We start from the raw sequence: 22,004 nt of genomic DNA, 5'->3' as shown, positions 1-22,004 counted from the left end.
TTTTCCTTCTCTTGCTTTCTGGAATTTTTTAAAATATATGTATTTCTTTAACTATAGGTTCTGGGTTGGATATCAGTATGTTATAACTAATCGAAATAGTTCATTAGAAGGCCACTGGGAGGTAGCATATAAAGGTAAGTTTCTGAAATTAGATGCTAACTTCCATGCAACTTGCTTAAAAATAAAACTAATTAAATATAAACTTAGGCATGAATGTAATCTATAGCTACATGGTTTCTTTCAAGTGGGATGTGGGGAGAAAACTTGCTGTAATTCACAACATCCCATGGAGTGCTGTGTTAGATGTTAGAAATTTCCTAGTACTAAATGACTGCAAACTATAATGTTAGGGCAGAAATCTTCCATTCTTCCTATATGAGGGTTTCCTTTGAGAAAAATGCATTATTTATAGAAACTTCTAATTTTGGAAGGTGAAACCATTCTTACTTTGTCATTCCCTGGCAACTAAATCTGGCAGAATTTTGTGGTTCCGTATACTAGTAGTTTTTCAGAATTTCCATTTAAAAAAAACCAGTCTGTGTGGAAGCACTTTGTAGAATAAATAGGTTTATCTGTTATGAAGTATGTTTGTGGCTTCAGTTCAGAAAAACGAAGAACGCTTAAATGCATTCTCATTTTGTAATCTGACCAAATTTTTGGACGAGCCACTCAAATCTCCAGATACCTCAGAATGTATCTCCTACCTGTTTTATTGCTCAGCTGTTAATTAGAAACTATTTGCAGCAGTCTCAGAATTTTAAATCTGCAGGTTACCAACTGGATACTAAACAGAAGTAATCTACAGATAATGTATCTGGAATGTGGGGAAATGACAGCATTAATATGTAGTTATTGAAATAGAAAGTATCTGTATTAAAAGGGCAAACTTGTTTCACCCTGATATTTTAAAGTAGATCTAGTTTGCAACAGGGCCAGAATTTTTCGAGACAGCTATCATTTGGTTCCTCTGATACAGAGTTTATTGAAATAATTCTTCAAAACTTAGTGCAACTGTCCCATTAGCTCTTAATTTTTTTTAAAAGGTGTAAAAGTCAACTCTTCTGAATAGCTGATATACACTGTTGCCTAGATTCTAAATAGTTTGTCTCCCTTTGTTTATCCTGCTGAACCAAATGCTTTGCCAGTGCAAGTTCACTTTTTCAAATGTAGCTGTACTCTGAGAAGTGACTGTAGCCTTGTTTCATTTTAATCCATCTGGAATGTTTGTTGCTATAATGTTTGGATCAAATATGTCCATTGCCCCATTACAACAGAACATTTCAGTGTGATTAGCCTCCTTGAAAGTCAGTGAGTATACTTGTTTTGATGAATTAAGCACAATAATTTCTGCTGGACCAATACTTTGATATGCTGCAAATTCACCTAAAATCTAATGTTAATCTCCATGATTTCCTTCTCAGGCATCACTTTTGGCAATAGAAGATGTGCAGGATAAGTTCTTCACACACACCTGTGCAACTCGATTGTTCCTAGTCATAACTTAGAGCAGAATTTGACGTAACAGAACTTGATTCAGTTCAGTTCATGTGCAAGTAGTAGCAGCAATGGGGTAGCCATTGACACGTGCCCAGTATATAGAACATCCCTCAGTAGTCCCTGACAGTATGACTGCACAAAGCAGGCACGGTCATGCTGAGCTGAGGATTCTGTTTTACAGAATGTGGCACTTTACCTCCTCTGGTAGAATCTCTCACACACCATGCATTCAAGGTCATACCTTTGCAGGTAATGTGGTAAAATAGCATCCTCTGTGAATGATACCAACAAAATCACATCTCGTTCTAGGGGCATTTCTAAACTACTTTCCTCTTTCAAAAGAGGAATGTAAATGAGGCAAATCGAAAGTGCAGATGAAGCGCGGATTTAAATATCCTGTGCTTCATTTGCATATTTGTGTTTGAGTGCTTTTCCTTAAAGGGTTTTCCTAAAGTGAAAGCACAGTCTAGATGGGGGTTTTTTTTTTTGAAAAACAAACAAAAAAACCAACCCCTTTTTCGAAAGAACATGTACTCCTGAAAAAATGAGGAGTACAGGTTCTTTCGAAAGGTTTTTTTCCCCCCCAAAAGATCCCCATCTACACTGTGCTTTCACTTTCAAAAAATCCTGTTTCAAAAAAGGGCTTGGAAGCAATTATGCAAATGAAAGAGGAATGTAATCTAGACATAGCCTAGGATAGAACTAGGCAGGGGACAGACCATACAAAAACAGGACAGTCCAGCTTTAAACCTGATGCACGGCCTGCCTACGTAGCATCCTGCTCAGCTGTTCCATAGTAGCATTGGCTTTATGCTGCCAACAGGAATCAAAGTATTTACACTTATTTTTACTCCTAAAGTGAGCATATCTGACTCTGAATGTTCATAGAGCATTTCTTTGCTGAGCAAAGAGGTGCTGCTTTCACATTTGCTTTAGGACAGAGCAGTATTTCAGGGTTTCTTTTGAGGGTGGGGGGAAATTTCAAAAATACCATAAATTATCAGCCTATAAAACAGGAAAAATATGGCTCTCTTTCTCTTGAAGGGAAATGTCATTGCTCTTTTCTGGGAAGTTGACTGCACTTCCATCTGCTGGTGAAACTGTTTAGAGCAGTTATACCTTTATTTTTCTTAATGTGTACCATTTAACAGTCAGTGTTAGAATTATGACTACTTATTTGTCAGAAGATGACATAAATTCATGTTTTCTTGATTTCATAGAACCTTTGAGAGTCTATTAAAAGTAGACGATCATGAAAAATTGCAGAAGTAACTCAGTCCCATTTTCAAAAGTGATCACTTAGCTACTATTGAAAATTTTGCTCCATGAGAATTCTGTATAGTCTGTTGAATGGACTCTTCTCACGAAGTCAGTGGAGAGGATAGGGTTTTTTTTTTCATAAAAGTCAAACAGTACTTAAGCACACTGTTTCAGAGGACCAGTTTAGCATGTTAACCATATGATGTCCAGGAATCAGAGTATTAAGACCAACATTTCAAGCCCGAGAACCCAATGTTGGACTCCTAAATTCATATGCACTGGCTTGATTTTGTTTTTCCCCACAGCTGCCTTGAAGACAGTGGAAAATCCAAGTGCCCCTCAATTTTGGATAAGTGACCACTTTTACTTGGCTGTCTAAAAATGAAGTTAGACACCTTAATTTCAAGCACCTGTGTTTGAAATTGTCAACTCTAGATACCAAATGCGTGTTTTGTAATAATCTCACTTATACTACATGTATCACTTCTTCTTGGCATTAAAATTTGTAAATTTAGGGAAGCTGCCAATATGGAACACTTTACATTATTTAGATAATGTCATGTAGTCATGTTATCACATGAAATAATGTGTGTTATATTTCAATGGCACTGAATCTCTACAGAGAACAGACTGGTGGTTTTGTGTTGCTGGTAGTAAATCTGTTTTATGTGAATGTAACAGACAAAGGGGATTTATCTCTCTCTAAAAAAGTTTTCCTGCTGGGTGAAAGAATAATGTCGTCATGCTCTCTGGCCACAAAAGCAGTTGTGGGGAGAGTTGGAGAGCATAGGAAGCACGGGGCACAGCCCACTACTATTAATTTAATAATAAACTGCTTGCTCTCACAGCATTTTTGTCATTGTTTTCAAAAGGGATTAGTATAGATGGGAAAGTGGACTCCCCATTTTACAGGTAGGATAGCTGAGGCAAAAGCTCTTAATTATGTTTATGATGTTTCTTGCAATCAGGGACACTGAGAGTGTGTGTCCAGAAGTGCTGACTCTATGCCTTGTCCTCAGTCCACTAGTTCACAAAATGTACACACACACAGGAATAGTAGCTTCAGGGGGGAGCCGAGTTAGACTGTTACAGAAAAAAACAACAAATGGTCTGGTAGCACTTTATAGACTAACAAAACATGTAGATGGTATCATGAGCTTTTGTGGGCACAGCCCACTTCTTCAGATGATCGGAGTATGAGGGATAGGAGATTACCTTGTGTAAACATTAGCATAAAAACATGGGGTTAGAGTATCAGGCCTTGCTGAGTTGAGGGTGGGAGAAATAAAGATGCTGGTTAATGACTCCAGGGGGGGCATTACAGCGCAGAAGGAGCAACTTAAATATATCCAAGAAACCACAATAGTGCCATTTCCTTAGTTTAGGGATGGGAACCTTTTTTGGGTCGAGGGCCACTTACCCACAGAAAAATAAGTTGGGGGCCACACCTAGGAAGGCCCAAGCTAATAGATTTTGTGGGCCCCTGTAGGCTCTGGGATGGAGCCAAAAATGAGGGGTTTAGAGGAGAGCTAATCAACTTTGGAAGCCCCAGGGGCCACAATAATACTTGCAGCACATGCCTTGGGCTGCAACTTAAGTGTGGTTGCATATACATGCAAGTACAGGCAGTCCCCGGGTTACATGAATCCGACTTGCATCGGATCCCTACTTACAAATGGGGTGAGGCAACCCCGCACTAGCTGCTTCCCCCCAGCAGACCAGGGAGACGCGAAGCTAGCGCACCCCCCCCCTCCCCGCCAGCAGACCAGGGAGACGCGAAGCTAGCGCACCCCCTCCTCCCCCCCCAGCAGACCAGGGAGACGCGGAGCGGCTTTTCTCAGCAGACACCTCAGCTTGAGAATAAAGGACTGAGGCAAGTGAGGTGTGGGAGAATAAAACTGAGCTCTGGAGAAATGTTTGGCTAGAGTTTCACCTACAATATGTACCAGTTCCGACTTGCATACAAATTCAACTTAAGAACAAACCTACAGTCCCTATCTTGTACGTAACCCGGGGACTGCCTGTATATGTGCAAATAGTATGAAAGAAGCTAATGGGCATGAATACAAAAATCAAGGCAACACTAAACAACACTCAGGCCCCATTTAAGTCAGTTCTGCTGATATTAATAAAATGCAATATTTACCCCATTTCCACCCATATGACAGCACTTTTAATGAACAGTGACAATCCAGGAATTTAACTACAGGCAGTCTCCGACTTGCGCAGATCCGACTTATGTCGGATCTGCAGTTACGAACGGAGCTGCCCCAGAGTACACAGACTGCGGGACTTCGCGGTCCTGCCGCCCGTGTACTCTGGGGCTTTCTCTGCGTCTCCCTGGTCTGCAGACCAGGAAGACGCAGAGCAAAGCCACGGAGGGCTTTGCAAAGCTGTGGGGGGGCTCGGGCAGCAAGGCAGCCCAGGCGTGCCTGGGCTGCTCCGCTGCTGGCTTCCCCGAGGCTTTGCAAAGCCGAGGGGGGGGGGGGGGGGGGGGCTCGGGCAGCAGGGCACCCCAGGCGTGCCTGGGCTGCTCCGCTGCCGGCTTCCCCGAGGCTTTGCAAAGAGGCTTCCCCAAGGCGTACTAGCTGCGCCCCCCCCCCCCCCACCCGCCCTCCGCCACCCCAGCAGACCAGGGAGACTGGGAGCAAAGCCGCGGAGGACCCAGGCGGCGGGACCGCGGTGCGTCTCGGTCCGCCGCCCGTGTCTTCCTGGTCTGCTGGGGTGGGTGGGGGGGCGCAGCTAGTACGCCCCCCCCCCCCCCCCCAGCAGACTAGGCTTTTCTCCGGACGCCTGTGGCAGAGCAGCTGGGGTGGTGCTGGTTGGTCCCGCAGCGCCGCTCTGGGCGCTACTGGTCCAACCCAGCAGCACCCCAGCTGCTCTGGTCCTGATTCAGCCACTGCTGAATCAGGACGCCTGGGGCAGAGCAGATGGGGTGGTGCTGGGTTGGTCCAGTAGTGCCAAGGAGCATAGCACCTGCAGTGGGATCAGGATCTGACCATGTTCAGAATATGATTACAAGGGAATTTAAAATGACATTTTGGCACCTTAAACAGAATGGTTTTAAAGCAGCCTTTCCTCTTCACAAATACCTTTATCTTGGGAGGCAGCAATTTGTCCCTCCTGTTTTCCTTCAGTGCTTTTTCCACCTCAAGGAACATTGATAAAATTAGAGGACCATAGCCTTGTACTAAGAATTGTTTGTGCATGGAATAAATGACACACTGAAGAGCTTTTCTAGAACTTCATAGACCTGCAGGCTGCTCACACAATAATAAATTCTCACCTTAGGTTCCTCAGAAGTATTCTTGCCCCCTGACCCTATCTTTGGTACGGCCATGTCTGAAAATGAAAACGTTCTTTGTGCTCAGCTTCAGTGTTTCCACTTACCTACCTTACGGCACCATGGTTTACACAGTTGGTATGCTGAAAACTGCTATGAGAAGTCTTCGTTCCTCTGCAAAAGGAGTAAGTTGTAATACAATGCAAATCATTTAATAAACTGTTTGTGCAGATGACTTATAAACATGCAGAGTTCTTAGTAGAGATCTGTGAATGATCCTTCATGCCTCTTGTTCTATATCAGTGAATGTCAAACAGTTCCCTAAATTGCTTATTAAAGTGGGGGATTAACACGATTGGGTAATGATTGAAGAAGAAACTATTAAAGCATTTGAATGTAAAGAATTAAGTATGATTTTCATTCTAACACTATCCTTTATACCCTCTCTTAAGCTGTCTTTTTAGAGGAAGACCTCTGTTTCAAAATCTTTTCACATGGTATTGAAGATGAATGGGGTATTAGTGGCCCTTTTTGAGAGGAAAAGTTAGATGATTTTGAGCTGTTGTTGAAGTCTGATCCTATTTCCTTTTCAACAAAGTAAGACTAGCTCACTTAGGCAGGAAAAAAATAACTTTTGTCTCTGGTATCTTCTGCTGCTTACACTGTAGGTCTGAGAAATTGCAGACACTGAATGTGGCCTTCGCTGCTATTCCTGAGACCTGCCAAACTTCTAACATTTTATTGTTTTAAGGCATTGCTTCTAGTTTACGTTTCGGCTCGCTAGCTCCCAGCACAGTGTTGTAAAGGCTGAAGCTGTCTTATCAGCTAAGCAGACTGTTAATAGGTAGAATCAGGAAGAGAAAGCTAGGAAAGAAGAGGTGCATGTTGGGGAAGATTTATATCCTAGGTGATCAGAGTTGGTGGAGGTGATAATACAGCTGGTTTCCTCTCTGGTTTGGTCTGACTGAGATATCTTTCAGGATCAGTGCAAGGAAGGCCCAACAGTGGCATTTATGAATCCTAGGAGATGGCAGAATTAGAAGTCTGCTTGCCTGCTGTTTTTCAGTGACCCTAAGATTGGCAGCTACCTCCTATTAACATTGACCAAATAAAACACACTTTGGTGACTTCAATTATTAACACCCTCACCTCCCACACAAAAAAGTTGAATGTCTGGAATTTTTCAGCTTGCTGTTGTGCCAGCTCATGGCGTTAGCACAACCCTTGAGGATTCTTTTTCCACAGGTAGTTAGCAATTCAGTTTGTACTTTTCATCTCCAACTTGCTTAATTGTTATGCAATTTTACATAACAGGTTGAGTTGGACTCTGTTACTGTGGCAGGAAGAGCTACACATAAGATTTATTTTGGTGAATGTCAGTAAACATTTCTGTTCCAGGCCAGACCTGTGTTGATATCAAAGACAACATTGTTGATGAAGGCTACTATTTCACTCCAAAAGGGGATGACCCCTGCTTAAGCTGTACCTGTCACAATGGGGAACCAGAGATGTGTGTGGCAGCTCTGTGTGAACGGCCCCAAGGTTGTCAGCAATATCGCAAAGACCCAAAGGAGTGCTGCAAGTTTACATGTTTAGACCCAGGTGAGTGTTGAAACTGCATATTTTTGGCTAGTGATTTGGGATCTGATGCTCAATTTGATGGCATCCGTGTGTAATAAAGTGGCTTTGGAATTCTATTTCCCATCAATTGCTACATTCCATGGAAGGTTCAAGATATCGGTGGGCACAAGCCTCCTTACTTGGGTGTAGATTTGAAACACAGCAAAAGCCTGACTTACAAGAAAAGCAGGTTCCTACTTTGCTTGGTGCCGCAGATAGAGAAATGTCTCCTGTGGCCCTGTGCAACATACATGTGTAGGTCAGACGCAGCAGCTTGTCTTGTTGATTGGAATAGGGAGGCGGAAGTAAGGAAGTGGTGGGGACATGAGAGGAAAGCAGGGATAGGAAAGGAGGTGGACTTGATGACTGGTGGGTAGAATCTCTAGGATCCTGAAGGAAATGCAAGGTGGCTGGGAGGATTGGAAGCAGGGACCTGAAGTGGGAAGAGGGGGGCCTCTGGAGATGGGTGGCAGGCACAGACCCTAGAGTAGGGGGTGGCTGTGCAGGACTCTTGTGTGAAGTAGGGATGTTAGATGTTGTTTAATAATTGTTTAACCACATCAGATCTTACCGATTACACGATTATTGTATGGTCTTTGGGGCGGAACCAGCAGCCAGTGCACTCCCAGCCGCACTCCTGAGGAGCCCCCATCATCCTATGCTGCTGCCTGTGTCATAGGCAGGAGTGCGGGGCAGCAGGTGGGAGACAGTCTGTGAGACACCTATCCCCAGCCTGCTCCTGCCCCCACCCAGCTGGCCAAACACTTACCTCAACAGAGAGGAAGGTTGGTGAGCATAGCAAGCAGAGGGCATGATTCTGTAGCAGTTGGTCTTTATTTGTTTCAAGGACTTTCTGATGTTGGTTGGTGTTTCTGTATAGAAGGGAGTGTCAGTGGTATGAGTGTCATTCTTGCTTTATGGTGGAAAGTCTCTGATGATAAAATATTGATACCTACGATGACAATGAAAATAATTTGATTACTCGCCTGCAATGTGTGCATGTGCTCAGTCTGTCAAAACATGTAGACAGCATTCTGGTGAGTGGTGGTACATACTGCCATCATTGACTTCGTGGGAATGGGAAGGATAGGAGAAAGCAGGCAATTTAAAGAGGTTGGCTGGGGACGTGCTGTAGGGGAGGTGTACACACTCCCAGATGGCTTATTGTGTGACCACAAAGGTCCGTCCCCGCTCCTGTGGGGAGAACAGAAGAGTTCCTGTACATCCATGGTGGCCTCACCCCACTCCTGGAAGTGGGGCAGAAATAGCCTCTGTGCACCTGGGGCTAACAGCAGCCCCATTCCAGACTCGTTTCTGCCCGGGGCAGAACAGACTCCTGTCTAGCTGCGGTTGCAGCGGGCTGGCCCCAGCTGCAGTCCGATTGTGACTGTGGCTGTGGCAGCCCAGCCATGGACAGCCTGGGTCAGACCCTGCAGTCTGGCCCTGATGTGGCAACAAGAGGGGCTGGCTGTACTCCCCGGTTTCACTCCTGCCATGGTGGGGGAGGGCAGAATCAGCCCCTGTACAGCTGTTGCAGCCCAGGGACCAGCCCCAATCTCCTGAGGGCTAGCTTCCCATCTACCACAGGAGGGGCTGGCAGCAACTTCATCTGGTCATGGCAGCCCTGCTCAGCCCTGCTTCTGCTGTGGCAGGGGTAGGAGGTAAGGTGGAATTGGCTGCAGTGATCCTGGCTTGGCCCCAGTACAGCCGCAGCTAACTGGCTGTAGCAATCCAGTTCCAGACAGATAAGTTAGTCCCAGAACCCCCCCCATCTCCCTTTCCCAGTCCCCTGCCTTGCCTCTTGCACCCCACCACCTTTGCCCCCTGTCCTGAGCCCCTCATACATCCCTGACCTATCACAACCTGCCCCATGTTGGGGAGAGTCTCAGAGCAGGAGGCATGCAATACAACTGTACTCCTGCATTCCCTGCTATGTCTCCAGCCCCCTGCCCTGACTCCTGCATCTCTCCAAACCTGTGCCCTAAGCCCTTCATACACCTCAAACCTAACTCCTGCATCCCCACAGTCCTAGCTCCCTGCCCCACCTCCTGCACCACCCACATCCTAACCTCCTTCCCTGAGCCCCTCATACACTCCAACCCTGACATCTGCACCCCTACACATCTCCAGCTCCATGCCCTGACTCTTGCATGTACCCATCCACCCACACTAGCCCTCTGCCCTGAGCCACCCAAATCCCACCCCTCACTTACATTTCTTACAGGTACAGTTGTATTGCGCATACACACACCCGCCCTGAGGCCCTCCCCAAGCAGGGGCAGGTTGTGATAGGACAGTACTTGGAAGAAATTTAGGTTTCTTTTACCCCTGGCTGAGGTAAATTTAAACCTGATTTTAAAAAAGAGATATGTCTGTGTACCAACGCAAGAAGCTTAGACACAGAAATAGGTAATCTAGCAATGGAAGGACACTTTCTCAGAATCCTTACAACACTTTTGTGTAATTTATAAACCAGTGACTGTTTCAGTACTGAGTGAATTTGTTGAAAATTTATACATCTAGATCAGTGGTTCTTTGCCAGAGATGCATATACCCAGGGGCTGTGTCTACACTGCCACCCCTTTTCCAGAAAAGGGATGCAGATGAGACTTTTCTGGAAAAGGGGTGCAGTGTAGACACAGCCAAGGGGTTCACATAGGTTTCCCCAGGGTACATTAATTTATTTTGATATTTGCCTACTTTTAAAACAGGCTAGTTAAAAAGCATTAGCCAAGTCAGTACAAACTAAAATTTGATATAGAAAATGACCTTATAGTGTTCTCTATGTATGCTGGCCATCTGTCCCAGATTTTCCAGGACTGTCATGATTTTTAATGTCCTGTCCTGGTGTCCCCGTGCAGTAGTGAAATGTCCCGGAAAGCCCCGGGGCTCCAAATGCAGCTAGAAGTATGTGCACGCCCCCTCCCTTGGCTGGAGGAATAGGAGCCTGGTGGGACACTTCCTGACACCTTTCCCTGCTACTGGGAATCCAGCCTATAGGAACAGGGGGAGGCATTGCTCATTAGAGCATGCGAAAGCAAGTAAGTGGCTGAAGGGTGTGTGTGAAGAACCAGCATACTGTTCAGCTGGACGGGGGCGAGGGAGATGTGGTCAGTGCGCAGTTCATCTGGGCTGAGCGGGGGGCGGATGCTGGGAATTAGTGCATAGTTCAGCAGGGCTGAGAGGGGGAGCTGCAGGCAGCATGAGGTTCAGCTGGGCTGGGAGGGATGGATTCGCTGGGAACCTGTACATGGGCTGTGAGGCAAAGGCGTGGGCAACTGGTGCGTGGCTCAGCTTGGCTGGGGGGATGCAGGGAACCAATGCACCGCTCAGCTGGGCTGCAAGAGTGGTGAGGGGAAGGAAGGCCAGTGGGAGGGGGCAGGACAGCAGGGGGGCCTGAAATGACTCCCCCTGGTCTGGAAAAATCCCTCATCTGGGACCAGCCAGATCTCGAGGGTGTTGAACCAGGGAGGTCCAACTATTACCCCAAAACCCCTCCTGGCCAGACATCCTACCCCCAGTCCGCTCCTGCACCCTTCCTCCTGGCCAACTCTGCACCCTCCTTTCTGGCCAGACACCCTACCTGTAGTGCGCTCCTGACCCTTCCCTTTTGGCTAGATTCATCCTGCTTCTGTATCCACCATTGCACCAGCACCCACCCTTCTGGCTACACACGGCACTCTCCCTTGCTCCTGCTTCCTTCCCCTGGCCAGACACCCTACTCCCAGCCTGCTTCTGCACCCCACCCAGATCCTGCACCCCATCCCTATCCCACTCATTGGCAGCCCTACCCCACACTGAACCCCTCCTTTTTGTCCCCACTCCAGGGTTTAAGGGGGTCCATAAAATCAACCAGAAAAGTAAATCTAACCAATGGGAAGCCCTGAACCTCAGTCCTTCCAGTCTTTTTCCCTCGCCCCGAAGGGCTAGAACACCAGAGGAGTGAGGTGTCTCAATTGGGGGCCACTTTGAGCATTGGGGGTTTTGGGAGGAATTTTTTTGCTTTTCACTTGTGTGGTCCCCAACTGATTTTTCTGTGGGTAAGTGGCTCCCGACCCACAAAAGGTTACCTATCCCTGCTATAAATACAAAAAAAAAAAAAAAAAAAATTGAAACCTTTTGTTTTGGACATACATTTTTTTACTTTATTTAAAATGAAATTTGCTAAACTAACATGAAAGAGTTAAAATGGTTAAACTGCTTACTAATTGAAATGGTTCTTCCTAGCTGCAGTGCCAAGAAAATGGCTTGGGCGTAATTTATGTAATTAACGGTGAGTTTCTATTAGCAGCTGGTGGTCTGCAGAAAGGTTTACATTGAGCCACATGGTCCACGGGCCAAAAAGTTTGAGAACCACTGAAATAGAGGCACCTCTGGTCTCTCCTCCATTGCAGGCTCCCTGCTGCTCTGCAAGAGCCCATGGAGAGATTGGGTCTGTTACCACAGCGGTGAAATCAGTGTGGCACTCTGATGTGGATGATGGATAGACTCATTGAGTCTTCCTCATCCAAGCAGTTGATTTAAACAGTGTGTTAAGATGCCATGTGATGAAAACACTTGGCATGTCCACAGAGAGGCAGGATGTATCCTCTCGACAGAGAGGGTTGTCATGACTTGTGTGTCGGGATAAACAAGCCCTTTGTGAGCTCTGTGAAGAGGTGAGATGTTTTGACTCCCTGTTTCAGCGATTTGTTCTTCTGTTGGGCTACACATTGCCTAGATCTGAATGGAGTTAGCTGTGACAATGCATTTCTGCGTTATTCTGATGCACATAGTGAAACCTGTGCTAAAGACTCCCGCATCCATTGAGAGAAAGCGCTGCTATCAGAAGTAGGCAATTCAAAGTCTCTCCAAGTTTCTTCAAAGATTGCCTCTACCAGCAGTGAGGCTTTGACTGATAGGTCCCTTATATTTTTGAAAGGTGACTAAATGTTAACTGGATCTTCTTGGATAATGTCAATAGATTGCTTTGGGCCCAATCTTAGTTTAGTTAAATTGGATCAGGCCCTTTGTAAACAGGTTGGGGATTGGTCTCATTTGGCAATTATTATTAGGTATTATTTTCCTGATATAGACATATACATTTCTTAATAGCTTTTCATATAAAATATCCCAGCCCTATTGATCTCCATGGGAAATGTACTTTTCAGGCAGTGGTGGGGAGGGTTAGTGACATGGTCTTCTCCATCCTGTAACTGTCATGGTTAGTTCAGTATTGTCATTCTGGTGTGTGGAAATGGAGGATGCTTTGCAATTTTTAAGTTACTGCAAAATTATCATTGCAGTACATCTCATTAGGGATGTAAATTCCCATTAATCAGTTAACCAGTTAATGTTAGATCGCACTGGGGCTGCCACCAGCTCCAAGTTCCCTCTGAAGCAGCCCCTGTCCACAGCAGGCTGGACTCCCCAGGGAGAGAGGCTGCTCTGGACACTGGAGGAATCCCTGCCTGCAGGGCAGTTGGGGCCCCCACAGACAAGAGCTGTTCTGGATGACTGCAGTGGGCCTTCTGAGAGGCTGGAACAGACCCCTGCCCACAGAAGGTGGGGAGCTGCTCCAGCCCCCTCTAATTACTAGTGAATTGGAATCAGTAAGCATCATCCATTAAGAGGACTAGGGAAGTTGTCCCATGTAATTGTGGGTTAGTTCTGTATGACTCCTAGGCCTTGAGTCAAATGGGGCCGCATCTACATTGCAAATAGGTCTTGGATCCTGGATCTTATCTTGAATTGAGGTTGGTCCTCTAATGCTGCAGTATCATGGGACTTTAAGTGTGGGACCTGGGTTAGTTCAATTGCAGTATAGTTACATGGGGGGATCCTCTGGGGCCCAAACCCATCTGTATTGGTAGAGGAAGGTGGAAGTTCTTAGAGGGGTCACACAACACACTTCACTTCCGGTCACATGTCCATCTTGACCCTGGAAGTACTACCTCAGGGTTGGGGGTTCCTGTGGTACATGGGTGGGGCCTTGGGAGTCAGTGGGCGTGGCTAATGTGTCCCCATTTTTGGTTCAGAAAATATGGTCACTGGATCTATATTATACACGAGGAAGTAAGAATTTTTCAGTAATATGGTGTTACGACACTTGTATTTTTACATCTGACTTTTGTAAGCAGATAATTGAGTTGAAACTTGGTGTACGCAAGACAGACTCCTGAAAGGGCTACAACATTTTGGAAAGATTGTGAGCCCCTGATCTAAGTGAACATGTGTTGTGGTAATTGAACATGATTTCTATAAAGGAAAATAACTTCTAGTCAAGAACTTTGAGCATGTCGTTATCTAGTGGATAAATGGGAATTAGTATACTAGGGTATGTCTACACTACAGCACTAATTCGATCTAGTTAATTCGAACTAGTGCATCTAGACTAAAAAATTAGTTCGAATTAGTGTTTTGCTAATTTGAACTAGCACGTCCACACAGAGTGGACCCTGAACTGGGGTTAAGGATGGCCGGAAGCAGTGCCGGCAGGGCATCAGATGAGGACTTAGAGTGGAGCTGCTGTTTCAGGCTAGCCAAGGGCTGTGCTTAAAGGGTCCCGACCCCCACCCTGGACAGACAGTTCTCAGGGGGTTTCCCGCTTGCAAACCAATCCTGGCTTGGAGTGCCTTGAGTGCCCACACTCGGCACATCACAGCACTCGGACATCAGCCCGGATGCACTTGACGCAGGCTGCCATCTGGGGAGAGGAGTCATTCGGGGGGCTGCAGGAGAGTATCCACCCTGAGGAGCCCGCAGAGCCACCCCAGTCCTCCCCATTGGGGGCTCATACCCCATTCCTTCCTCACCTCCTTCCACTTACCCCTCCCTAGCCCCCCTTCCTGATGTACAAAATAAAGGACGTGTGGTCAAAAATAGAAACTCTCTTTATTGAACAAAACTGGGTGAGACTGGGAAAAGGAGGTGGGAGAGGGGAAAAGAGAGGGTGGGAGAGGGGAGGGCAACTACAATGATGAGGGGTTTGAAACAGGTCCCATATGAAGAGAGGATAAAGAGTCTGGGACTTTTCAGCTTAGAAAAGAGGAGACGGAGGGGGGATATGATAGAGGTCTATAAAAGCATGAGTGGTGTGGAGAGGGTGCATACAGAAAAGTTCTTCATTAGTTCCCATAATAGGACTAGAGGACACCAAAGGAAAGGAATGGGTAGCAGGCTTCAAATGAATAACAGAAAGTTCTTCTTCACAAAGCAGAGTCAACCTGTGGAACTCCTTGCTGCAGGAGGCTGTGAAGGCTAGAACTAGAACAGAGTTTATAGAGAAGTGAGATAAAGTGATGGAGGTTGGGTCCATGGAGTGCTGTTAGCCAGGGGGTAGGAGTGGTGTCCCTGGCCTCTGTTTGTGGAAGGCTGGAGAGGAATGGCATGAGACAAATGGCTTGGTCATTGTCTTCGGTCCATCCCCTCCAGGGTACCTAGTATTGGCCACTGTCGGCAGACAGGCCACTGGGCTAGATGGACCTTTGGTCTGACCCAGTACGGCCATTGTAAACTCAGGGCTCAGGGTCGGGGGTCTCAGTGGACCACCCTGATTTTCATGCAAACCTGCTGCTGGGTGGCCAGGCTGGCAGCTCTCCTGCCCTAGACGGCCACTTTCCTGTGCCTAGTGCGGAGGTCGTGGACGAGGTCCACGATGTCTGCACTAGACCAGGCTGGCGCCCGCCCCTTGCGGTCCCGGGCAGGCTCCCGGGAGCCGCCAGCCTGGACCCGGGAAGAGGGGGAGGGCTGGGTGGCAGCAGGTGGCTGGCTTGAGCCGTGCCAGGTGCAGGGTCTGCTGGCTGGGTGCTGGCAGGCTTGCACCTGGCACGGGCACCATAGCCAGCCCGTGCCCCTTTAAGGGCTCCGGGGCCAGGAGGAGGGCAGTAGAGTTTCCCTGGTGTTGGCCAGAGTGGCCACCAGGGAAAGCTGGGGAGGGCTAGCCTCCCACTAGTTCAAATTAAGGTGCTACACAGCCCTTAATTCGAACTACTTAATTCGAACTAGGCTTAGTCCTCGTAGAATGAGGTTTACCTAGTTTGAACTAAGTGCTCCGCTAGTTCGAATTAAGTTCGAACTAGCGGAGCGCTAGTGTAGCGCCTATCAAAGTTAATTCGAACTAACGTCTGTTAGACTATAGACTAAAGAACACTAAGTGTGGGTACAAATACTCTAGTTATGAGCAATTTCTCCTCAACCATCCTGTAAAATTAATCTAGGTTTTCTTGCTTACATTTGTCTAAGCATGTATTAATTTGTTTTTCTTAAGGGAGTTATTGGAAGACTGTGGCTTTGTATTCCAAGTACAGGCTAATTATATGCAAGTATAATGCAAGAAGTATTTATGAATCATGCAGAATAATAGCTTCAGTAATCATATAGAACACATGCAGCACACTGATCAGTATTTGAAAGTTGTGTTGCTTATTCAAAAATATTTTTAAATTTGTTTTAAAATTGGCATTTTTCTGCCTAATCAAATAACCTAACTAAATGTCAGGGTACAAATGAAGTGGTCAAGTTTCAGAATGCTTTATAATAGGGAGTGTGTGGAGATATTCTCCCTCTTCCTCCTCCTTCCCCCCCAAAAGAAGAAAAAAACCCTAACTCATTTATTGAATGTTTGTTAATAGAAGCCAATTTAGTGCTTATCGGCTGCAAATCTATCTGGATTCCTATTCATGATTAAACGTTGCTAGCTTCTTCCTGTTTTATCAATCACATTCAGCATGGAGAGTTTGAAGGGTTGACTTATTAATGTGTAACTTTAAAAACAACTTTTAAATAGGGATGTAACCGTAGATTAAATGATTAACCAGTAAGCAAGTGCTTATTGTTAATGCTATTGCGAACACGCAACACTCCCCCGCTCTCTGCAGTTTGCAAGTAAATTTAATGGGCTGGCTGACTGGCTAAGTCCCAGCTCTTTCTAGGTCCTGGCAGTAACTCCCGCTGTAGCTCTGCGTTATTAGATGACTGGGTAGCCTGCACGCAGGCTGTCAGGCTGGCTCAGTCCCAGCTTGCACTAGGTCCCAGCAGCTACTCCCTATGGCTGTGTCTAGACTGCAGGGTTTTTTCGAAAAAAGTAGCCTTTTTTCGAAAAAACTTCACCTGCGTCTAGACTACAGCCGCGTTCTTTCGAAATAAAATCGAAAGAACGTGGCTTTTCTTTCGACGGCGGTACTCCTTATTTTACGAGGAAGAACGCCTTTTTCGACGGAGATCCGTCGAAAATAAGTGTGTGGACGTGGGGAGGCCTTTTTTTCGAAAATAATGGCCTCCAGGAAGAAGCCCTGGTGGACAATCTGGGGCATGCCTTGCATGTCTGTGGTTCCTGTCTGCAGCCATTTTTTAAAGGGACAGTCACCCTCACAGCCACTTGTGGCAGCAAAGCAGCCAGAGCACACGGCTGTTCAAGTGCTGCCATGTCCCAGCCCCAAGACCCTCCTGGCCCTTCTAGAGAGCCTTCTGGGGACCCAACTAGGGGCTCCAAATGCCGGGCACTGGCATGGTCTGGGCCAGAGCTCAAGACCCTTCTCGAGCTCTGGTCAGAAGAGGAGGCCTTACAAGCCCTACAAACCAGGCGGAGAAATGCGGACATTTTTGGCCGCATGGCAGAGACTCTGGCCCAGAGAGGGCACTACCCCCGCACCCAGGACCAGGTGCGCTCTAAAGTGAAGGAGCTGCGCCAAGGCTATGTGAAGGCCAGGGAAGAGAGCTCCCGTTCTGGGGCAGCCCCTCACTCCTGCCCCTGTTATTCAGATCTGGACCATATCCTGGGTGGTGGTGAAGCACGCACACCACTGCGTCTCGTCCAGTCAGGCTTGGGGAACCCTGTGGTGGACGCGCCAGAGCAGGACCCAGAGCAGTCTAGAGATGGGGAGATGGTGCTGGAGGAGGAGGACAGTGAAGAGACGGTGACCCTCACTCTGGAGCCAGTCACAAAGACCCCAGAGGCCTCCCAGGTGTCATCTGATGCCAGAGACAAAGCAGCAGGTGAGTGCAGTGAGGTTGTGTAACACACGGCGGTGGGGGGGGGGAGATGAGTGCACAGTGGGTGATGCACAAGGGAAACCTGTTATGCTCAGGCTGATGCCCAGGTGACACATGGTGTTACCTTCAGAATGTCTGATTCCCCTGTCTGAAGGAGAGGGCATGCCCTTTTGGACAGCTGTTGCACACATGACTGATTGTGATAGAAATGTAGCCGTGTTAGTCTGCTCTGAGGAAGTGGGTCTGGCCCACGAAAGCTCATCCCCTAATAAACCATCTTGTTAGTATTTTAAGTGCTACATAGTCCAGTTTTTTATGACTGATTGTGTCTTCCTCTTTTCCTCCACAGCTGGACCATCTGTGCAAGAGGGCTGCAGCACCCCAGCCCCACCTCCATCTCAGGGACGTGGGAGCGACAGACACAGGCATGTCTATGCAGACATCCTGAGGCAGTATGTGGTGGCCGTGCAGGAGCTCAACACCATCCTGCGAGAGAGGGCGGATGCAGAGGCTCGGTGGCATGATCGGCTGATGGAGGAGCTTGTCCAGCAGCGCATGTCCCTGTGTGCCACTCTCAGGGAGGTCTGTGGCTTGCCTTCTCCTGTGCCTGGTCCTGCTCCTCCAGCACCCCATGACCCCACGCCACCAAACCCCCCTTCCACAGCACCATCCCTTCCCCCCCTTGTACCTACCTCTCCCCCAGTCCCCGAGCCCCTCTCTCCCCCTGGCCCTCCTCTTCCCCAGGTGTTCCAGTCCCAAGTGCACCTACCCTCTGTTGTCCAGCCAACAGACAGTCGCCCCACCCGATCCCGTGGCCATGGTGGATCCTGAACACGAGGCACAAGCAGGAGACTGCGAGCATCAATAATCAACAAAAGCTTTTTCATGTTTGCAACAGTTATAAATATCAGTCACTGAAATAATGTATAACAATAAAGCAGAACTTATTCATTGAGACAAACCCTGGTGTTTATTATTTCTACAAACAGGGTCAGGATATGGGTTGAGGAGGGAAGCTTGTATTGGGCCAGGGCCAAGCTCCCAGACAGGAGCCCCTCAGGAGAGTCAGTGGCCTCCAATAGAGAATCGCTCCCATAGGGCCGCCTGGATGCAAACAGCAGACCGGTGAGCCTGGCGGATGGCAGCTGTCCGGGGCTGGGCAAAGTGCCTCTCCTGACCATCAGCACCTGTACCCCACCCTGGTAGGAAGGCCTCCCCTTTCCTCTCCACCAGGTTATGGAGAACGCGACACGCGGCCACCACCTCAGGGATGTTGCGTTCCCCCATGTCTAGCCGTGTGAGCAAGCACCGGAATCTCCCTTTTAAACGTCCGAACGCACATTCCACCTGGTTGCGAGCCCGGTTAAGGTGAGCATTAAACCGCTCCTTGCTCGCATCCAGGTGGCCGGCGTAGGGCTTCATCAGCCACGGCATCAGGGGGTAGGCGGCATCAGCCACTATGCACACTGGCATGTGCACATCCCCAACCGCAAAGTCGTGATGCGGGAAAAATGTTCCTGCCTGAAGCCTCCGGTAGAGGTACTAGTTCCTGAAGATGCGGGCATTATGTGCCCGCCCTGACCACCCAACACAAATGTCAATAAACTGGCCACGATGGTCGACCAGTGCCTGGAGGACCATTGAAAAATAGCTCTTTCTGTTAATGAATTGGGCTGCTCGATGGGGCGGTGCACGGATTGGAATGTGTGTCCCATTGAGCGCTCCTCCACAATTCGGGAACCCAAGGGCAGCAAAGCCGGCCACGACGCTGTCCAGATCTGCGAGACAGACGAGCCTGTTGAGCAGCTCAATTGATGGCCCTCACCACCTGCAGAAAGAGACAGACAACAAAATGTTACAAGGGGTGCCTTATCTCTTAGGAGGAGAACCCACCACCCACTTTCCCTCTCAAACACCCCAGGAATGCCCTCCTCAGAACTCCCCCCCCCCCCCCCGGCAGTTCAGGGTGAGTGGAGGAGCTCCCTCCCACTCCACTTTGCCCTTTTCTGACAGTCTCCCTTCCTCCCCCCTCCGAAAACTGTGACTGTCCCCAGACAATGACTTACCTCCATCAGGATGGATCCACTGTAGACCTACCCACTCAAAATTGGTGTCCCACGGAGCGGTAGCTGTCAGGGGTGGCCAGCTTCCAGAGGGCAATGGCGACCCTCTTTTCCAGGGGGATAGCGGGCCGCAGGTGGGTGTCTTGCCATTGCAGAGCAGGGGCGAGCCAGGTACACAGCTCTGGAAAGTGGTCTTTCGCATCCGGAAGTTGCTTAGCCACTCTTGGTCATTCCAGAGCTACATAACGAACCTGTCCCACCAGTCAGAGCTGGAGTCAAGCCTCCAAAAACACCTGTCCACAAAGAAGTTTGGAGGCAAGAGCAGTGGGGCTGCATGACGGATGATCCCTTCGTACCTCTGGTCTGGGTCCAGATGGGGAAGTAGCCTCATGACTGTGTCATGCAGATGCAGCAACACTTGCAGTATGATGGCGTGGGGCCATCGCCTGCCCAGGGGCAGCTCTGGCTCCATGCCAAAAAAAACGGGTCTAAAACAGGAAAACCTCCAAACAAAAAACCTGCTGGGGTGTCCCAGGAAGCTGGGCACTCCAAACAAGCACTGCAATACCTTGCTTACCTCCTAAAGGGACAGCAAAGGCAGCTGCAGGAGCAGAGCAACGGGTGTTCAGGGGTGTCCCTTTAACCACGCGTCTCTGCAAAGGGCAAGCAGCAGCACCCGGAAGGAAATGCTGCCCCCATACCCTGGCAGAAGTGGTTTCGGGTGGCTTTTTCTTTCGAAAGAGCATCCAGCAGTCAGGATGTTCTTTTTCGAAAAAGCGGCTCGATTTTCTGATCTGCGTATTGTAGTCTAGACGCTCTTTTTCGAAAGAGGCTTGCAGTCTAGACGTAGCTTATGTGACTTTGTATTATCAGGGATCTGAGGTAGCCTGCCTGTGTGCTGACTCTACAGTCCCCTAATACTGCGGAGCCACAGTGGAGATTGATGCTGGGATCGGACACAAGCCAAGACTGAACCAGCCTGTCTCTGCACCAGCTCTTAGCCTGCTTCCAATGCAAAGCCCCAGTGTGTGGGGTTGTTGTCAGGACCTGGCATGAGCTGGGACTGAGTGCTTGCAGTGTAAACAAATTTTTCGACTACACAGTTAATGATTTGTCAACTACACTTCCTAACATCCTTACTTTTTAAAACAATGTGTAGATCTCATCTGAAGAAGTGGGTTGTGCCCATGAAATCTTATGATACTATATATATATTTGTTAGTCTCTAAGGTGCCATAGGACTACTGTATTTTGTTTTTAAAAATTGTTTTTATTCAGCATAGAAGTTTAAGCTTAAACTTGCATTAGGTAGGAATGGGGGGGAGGGGGGAGAGACCGCTTTCCTCCTATTATTATCAGCAATGTTAAAATGACCTATACCCCAGTATCAAATTCTTATCTTAAATTATTTTAGTGCAATATCAGCCAACAGACAGGATTGAGATGACCTGAGATAACCTTGCTGCAATGTTCTTTAATCCTTGTTTATGCTGTGGATTTTAACTATTTCATGAATGCTGATTTTGAAGATTGTATTTTACCTCTCTCTATTCCCGGTCTTAAGACCTTCATTCTCTAGTGGAAGAGGTAGAGGGGCATTTTTGGGTCGGGGCCACTAAGTGCCCTCAGAAAAATCAGGCAGGGGCCACCGAAAAGTGAGAAGCAAAAAGAAAACCAACCTTCACTGATGTGGTCTCCCTAGCTAAGAAGGAGAAAGACACTCCCCACATTCCCCTTGCACTAGAGCCGTGGGAGGTCCAGTCTACTAGATTTTGTGTGTTCCAGCCCTGCTGGAAACTTGAGCACCATCACGGGCGCCCCAATATTGGGGAGGTTCCCCGGACCTGAGGTTCCCCACTCCTGCACTAGTGAAATCAAAAACTCCTTAGAAATAGCATTGCATTCTTTTTGAGTAGCTAGTTTTATTGTATTAAGTAACTTAATTGTTAGGGAAGAAATTCATTAAGCAGCTGTGTAGCTTAGTTCATACTGAAATCTGCTCAGTTAGTAATTTTAAGTGACTTCCTTAGCATAGTTGCTCTTGTTCCCATGTTCTCTGGCTGTTCTAGTAGTCAGTCTTTGGCTCTTCTCTGTTTGGTCTTGCCTGTGCTGTTCCCTGCCCACAGAGCCCAGGGCTGTCCGTCCATCCATCCACAGGAAGTGCAAGGGAAGAAGCAGACAGGTCGGTGCAGTGCTTCCCCCGGGTGTCTCGTGGGTGCTCTGGCAGCTGCAGTAAATGCAGCCACTGGGGAGGGGTGAGTCTCCGCAGGGGCAGCTGGACTCTAGGTGGTTGGGCACCACACTCTGGC

The 22,004-nt window shown here is 47.8% G+C and overlaps 1 protein-coding gene across 10 annotated transcripts in view; it reads left to right on the top strand.

Moving 5' to 3' along the window:
* DGCR2 (DiGeorge syndrome critical region gene 2) overlaps positions 1-22,004 on the top strand; it is a 106,130-nt gene that overhangs the window by 71,453 nt on the left and 12,673 nt on the right. For 4 of the 10 annotated variants that reach the window (XM_075898228.2, XM_075898233.2, XM_075898230.2 and 1 more), the window contains 3 exons: positions 58-134; positions 6,049-6,225; positions 7,439-7,642. In XM_075898228.2, the coding sequence (XP_075754343.1) occupies positions 58-134; positions 6,049-6,225; positions 7,439-7,642 (458 nt within the window). Of the gene's footprint in view, positions 1-57; positions 135-6,048; positions 6,226-7,438; positions 7,643-17,401; positions 17,636-17,981; positions 19,535-22,004 lie in introns of those variants that run through there. The other 6 variants (XM_075898227.2, XM_089775268.1, XM_075898232.2 and 3 more) reach the window with 6 other exon arrangements.

Source organism: Pelodiscus sinensis, chromosome Z (genome assembly GCF_052426305.1).
Source record: "Pelodiscus sinensis isolate ZL-2025 chromosome Z, ASM5242630v1, whole genome shotgun sequence".
NCBI classification, from domain to species: Eukaryota; Metazoa; Chordata; order Testudines; family Trionychidae; genus Pelodiscus; species Pelodiscus sinensis.
This window is presented reverse-complemented; position numbering and strand designations above follow the sequence as displayed.